This window comes from Lactuca sativa, chromosome 4, assembly GCF_002870075.4.
Source record: "Lactuca sativa cultivar Salinas chromosome 4, Lsat_Salinas_v11, whole genome shotgun sequence".
NCBI lineage: Eukaryota > Viridiplantae > Streptophyta > Magnoliopsida > Asterales > Asteraceae > Lactuca > Lactuca sativa.
The window spans coordinates 147,868,779-147,874,228 of record NC_056626.2 but is presented as its reverse complement, the minus strand read 5'-3'; the positions used below and the strand labels follow the sequence as shown (position 1 = coordinate 147,874,228).

General features: G+C 32.8%; 1 protein-coding gene across 1 annotated transcript; it reads left to right on the top strand.

Annotated features, from left to right (window-relative positions):
- Positions 1-3,004: 3,004 nt before the first annotated feature.
- LOC111892261 (probable WRKY transcription factor 40) lies at positions 3,005-4,907 on the top strand. The gene is made up of 5 exons (XM_023888330.3): positions 3,005-3,183; positions 3,320-3,385; positions 3,504-3,842; positions 3,939-4,055; positions 4,175-4,907. The coding sequence occupies exons 1-5, from the start codon at positions 3,109-3,111 to the stop codon at positions 4,553-4,555; spliced, it is 978 nt and encodes a 325-aa protein (XP_023744098.1). The 5' UTR covers positions 3,005-3,108; the 3' UTR covers positions 4,556-4,907.
- Positions 4,908-5,450: the final 543 nt, after the last annotated feature.

The following is a 5,450-nucleotide window of genomic DNA, read 5'->3' as shown; positions in this document are numbered from 1 at the left end:
GTGATCTCCTCCTATTTCCACGTGGGAATGTCTAACATTTGCATCTTGTCGTGGGGTCTCCTAGGTTCGGCCTTGAATTTCCAGCAAGTCAAGAACCGCTCCACATACCAAGTTATTTCCCTTTTCATAAAGGGCCATCAATAGCTAAGTCTCAGGTCTCTATATATCTCCGTAGCCCATGGATGGATCAGAAGTTTTGACTTGTGCGCTTCTTCCAACAACATCTGCCTAACTCCCCCATAAATAAGAACCCACACTCTGCCACACTGAGTTGACAAACCCCGACTACCTCTGACAAATGAAGGAATATGACATTTTATCCTTTCTTTCTTCCAATTCTCTTCCTTTAACCCCTCAATTTGCGCCTCTTTGATCAAGTCCAGTAGTGGTGAAGTAATATATCTCTGATAGGAGCACTAATCACCTTGCGACTCAAGGCATCAGCCACTATGTTGGCCTTCCCAAGATGATACAGAATCTTGTAATCATAATCATTCACCATGTCTAACCATCTACGATGCCTCATATTCAGGTTTGGCTAATCCATCAAATATCTCAAACTCTTGTGATCCATGTAGATGGTACACTGGACCCCATTCAAATAGTATCACATATCCAGAGAACAAAGAAATTGTATTTCTTTACAAATAAAATACAAAGGTAAAATTTATTTTTTCTACAATTTGGTCCAATGGTCTTTATTATTATTTTTCAAGACAATAAAAAAAGTTTTTAGTCATATTTTATTTTTGTTGAGGTAATAATGTAATATGTTTAGGATGGATTTATTTTTGATTTTATATATATTTGTCGTTTAAAAATATATGGGTTTTATTTCATTATTTCTCATCAATAATTAAAAGAAGATTTAAATTATTTTTTCAATAAATATAACGTATTAAAAAATATAATCGTTTTTTATTAAATAATCTTAAAATTTTCATTGATAAAAGTCAAACTAGTATCCCGAGGTAACAGATAACCATAAAATTGTTTTGATGTTATTACATAAGGTGATCGGGTATGTTCACGGGTGAAAATTACTAAACATCATCTTCTATCTTTATTCACAATACATTCAATAATGGTTGGAGATGGTGTTAAATGGTGAATAAGAAAGAGAGAAGCCAATGAGAATATATTCAATTTGGAGCTAGCCAATCACAATTCCCGTAAGCATCCGTGAAATTAGCTACTTCACACCACCACTATACTCATTGGGGCAGTGTTTACGCAAGAACAATCCCTCCATGTAGATCATTACGTGCCTAGAACCTCTCCATACCAAATGCCCTAAACATTTTACTTGTTATTACATAAACACTTTACTTGTTAATCATAGTATTTAAGATCATTTGGCTAACAAATAACCATTATACCTCTTAAAATTGAAAAAATGAATAAACATGAACATATAAACGGATGATGAAAACGAACAAAACATAAAAAAACAATAGTAAATACTTATATTGGATGATTGATAGTCATCCATATTTTTATTTTTATTTATTTATTCAACCAAACGTCAAAAAAGACATTATATAATGTAAACGAACACAAATGTTAAAAAAACCAATATATAATCTATATAAATAAAACGTCAAAAAAATATATATTTTAATGAGTAGATGGTTGATAGGAAAAAAAAAACGACGGGTGGATTTTTTTTTTTTTCGAAAAACCCCTTCCTAATATATTAAAGTAACCCTTGTTTAAGACTTTTTATAAAAGGACTTACGCAGGCTTCAACATTTTCGAAGAATTATATAAGGAAATGATAAAATGTGGGATATAAGGATATTATCTAATTTGGACCAATACTTTTTGAAAGATTTGTTTAGTAGTTGTACAAATTGCAAGTAACCTTGGCAAAGGTGGGCTTGACTTTGACTAAATGCAAAGACTTCTTACTCTCACAGCCGACAACACTTTCTCCCACACACACTCTCCGTTTCCTATTTTTCTTCCTTCTTTGTCTTCCTACCATTCATTATAAGAAAAATGAAATACAAATTCTGATCCAATAAAATTTCATATAATATTGTATTATTCACATATTATTTTTCAATTAAAATCAAATATTCCGAATACGAAATTTATTACATTCAGTTAAATTGACACAAATACTGAAAGGGACATAACATTTCTGTTTATGTTTTTTATTTATCCGCTAAAAAATGATATAAGCTTTTATCACGGTTCTTTTTATTCAACTAAAATGAAAGATATAAAAATCAATTTTTTTTAAACAGATGGATAAAAATATAAATGAAAATATAGTGAACATGACTATTGTGGTTTAAAATTAAATAGTTATTTTTTTTTATCTTTTGTTTTACAGAATATATAAAATCATCAATCTTGACTTATGAATTTGAGATCGGAGAATTAAAATTACGGAGGTAAAATAAAACAATGTGAAAATACACTAACATCCGGTTACTAGCAACGATGTTGAAAGATTTTAGTGAGATTTTAACTTATAGTGTAGTAAGTATTAAGATCTAAAGAACGAAAATTTTTATATATATTTTAATAAATGTTATTTTAAAATTAAACATAGACCTTTATTTAATTATATAGTCATAATAATAAATGTGTATAAATGTTTAATTATTAAATTCCATTTTTTGTATAAGTTATTTAGTTAGAATCTTATCGGCATCCGAGTCTTCTATTTAATTCAAATTGATGGTATAAGTTTTTAAAGGTTAGTTTTGAAAATAAAAATCTGTAAAATATAGGTATCAAGTTAAATTATATATGTGATCACGATTAAGCATTTGGAACTATTATAAATTTATATTTATAATTTATAATAAAACTAAAAAGAATAATACAAATGAGAAGCTAATTTAAAGTTTTCAACTAGAGATATAATAATTAACATCTAACCTATCTCCATCTTGACCATAATAATATCTGTAGCAACCCACCTTCCTCTTGTCTTCCCTGTCAATTTGCACCTCCTTATCTATATATTCTACTCTTTCTTTTCATTCAGTTCTTCAGTTCAACTCTCTCCTTCTCTTTCTCTCCCTCTTTTCTCTACAACTACTTCAAGATCAATCTATACTGCAACAGGAGTTTTCTTTTAAGAATCTTTCCATGGAATATACAAGCTTAGTCGACACTTCGTTGGATCTTAATTCAAACCCTTCCCACTTCCTCTCTCTAGTTCCTGTAAGTACTTGGTTACGGATATACATATATACACATGTATGCAGATCATACATATATCTATATATACATGTGTAATCAACACACACACAGATGGGTTTCTCTTTAGCTTACGTAGTTTCTTGATTTTGAATCGCAGAAACAAGAAGTTCAAAGCAGCTTCAATATTGAGCTGGGATTGAAGATGTCTTCTGTTAATGATCAGGTATACACCATTTTTCACTTCTGGGTTCTATCATATATATAATATACATACATGTATATATATCCTCTCTCTCTCTCTCTCTCTCTCTCTCTCATTAAAGGAGATGTTTATTGCGCAGGATGCAAGCGAGTTGGTGGAGGAATTGAATAGGGTGAGTGCAGAGAACAAGAAGCTCACGGAGATGTTGACTGTCATGTGTGAGAACTACAATGCTTTGCAAAACCATTTAGCTGATTATATTAGCAAGAATCCGGCACCATCAGATAGCGCCACCAACAACAACCCCAACAAACGGAAGCCGGAAAACCCCGTGAACCAAATCATCAACAATGAGAGAGGGAACTCCGAAAGCAGTTCAAGCGATGAAGATTCTTGTAAGAAACCTCGACAAGAACAAAACCTTAAGGCCAAGATTTCTAGGGTCTGTGTTCGCACCGAAGCTTCGGATACGGGCCTTGTAAGTCCTCTTGATCCATTCTATATACATTAAAGAATCTTATTTCTAGTAGTTGCCAAGATTTGTAAATCTGAATGTTATATTTGTTGTATACAGTTGGTGAAGGATGGATATCAATGGAGGAAATATGGACAAAAGGTTACAAGAGACAACCCTTCTCCTAGAGCGTATTTCAAGTGCTCTCATGCTCCAACCTGCCCAGTCAAAAAGAAGGTAAGAAGCCATTGCCAACTTCTATATATATATATCTTCATTTCAAAACACAAATCTGATACGAACTTGATGTTTCTAAAGTCTAATATGTTCTCGTTGTTTAATCTTGTTCGGATTAGGTTCAAAGAAGTGTCGAGGATCAGTCGATCTTGGTAGCAACTTATGAAGGAGAGCACAACCATCCAAACCAAGCTAAAAACGAGCAAGCGGGTTCATGTTTGAGCCGAACAGTGGCCACCACCACTCTCGGTTCAGTCCCATGCTCGGCCTCCCTGAGCTCATCCGGACCCACCATCACCCTGGACTTGACAAAACCAGTCAGTAACGCGTCGGATGAACAGAAAGTTGGTGGCAACCGAAGGGTTGACACACCCGAATTTCAACAGTTTTTGGTAGATCAAATGGCATCTTCGTTGACAAAAGATCCGAGCTTCAAAGCAGCATTAGCAGCCGCAATTTCTGGAAGAATGGTTCAACAAAATCAGTCACAAAAGTGGTAGAATTGGTGGCTACTAGCCATTGGTGAGATCATGGATGATGTAGATACCACATAGTTGAAAAAGAAAAACAAGTAAAGTGCTAGTGGTAGGAAGCTTCGATCTGAAAAGAGATTAGGAGGGAAAAGTTTGTACCCAAGTTGTGGTGGTTGATTGGTTGGTTTGATTTGATTTGGTTCCAATTTTGAAGGGACTTTGCTCGATTATAGGAGATACCCATACGAACCAAATGGCTAAAGCCATAAGATACTTGAATTGTTCATATTAAAGATTATTTCGGCTTTTTGATTCCTCTATTTCGATCTTATAGTTGGTTCTTTTTGTGTTTTTGAATATGATATACGGTTAAGTTTAATGGTGTTAGACGTTATATCTATCACGTGGAAAAAAATGGGCTTTATGTGGTCCAATGACGATTCCAATCTATCGAAAGATTCAAAGTGGTCCTCAAACTCAAGATGGACAATTTAATGTGCAACACTTTCACATGCCTTTTTATTCAAAATGAAGGGACATTTTTTTCTTTTGGGTGCTTGAAAAGACATGATAATTGCATATTGCATCTAGAGACTCCAATGAACTCATTTAAGTAACTCTACATAAACTCAATGGAAAAAAATTTTAATTATTTATTCATATAATAATTTAATATTAAAAAAGTTTTTTTTTTCAGACTCATTATTTACGCGGCAAATAAAATTCATTAAAAATAAAAGCCCACATTTAGCATGAAGCTAAGACAAAGGCAACAGATACATTTACATGAAAAGATAATAAAATGAGAACAACTTCAATATGCTCGACTACCACAACTAATGTTACACCTATTTATGCACCAAACATACAAGGAGATATGACATTATCTGTAACATCCTCTCTGAAACGTATTACAATATTA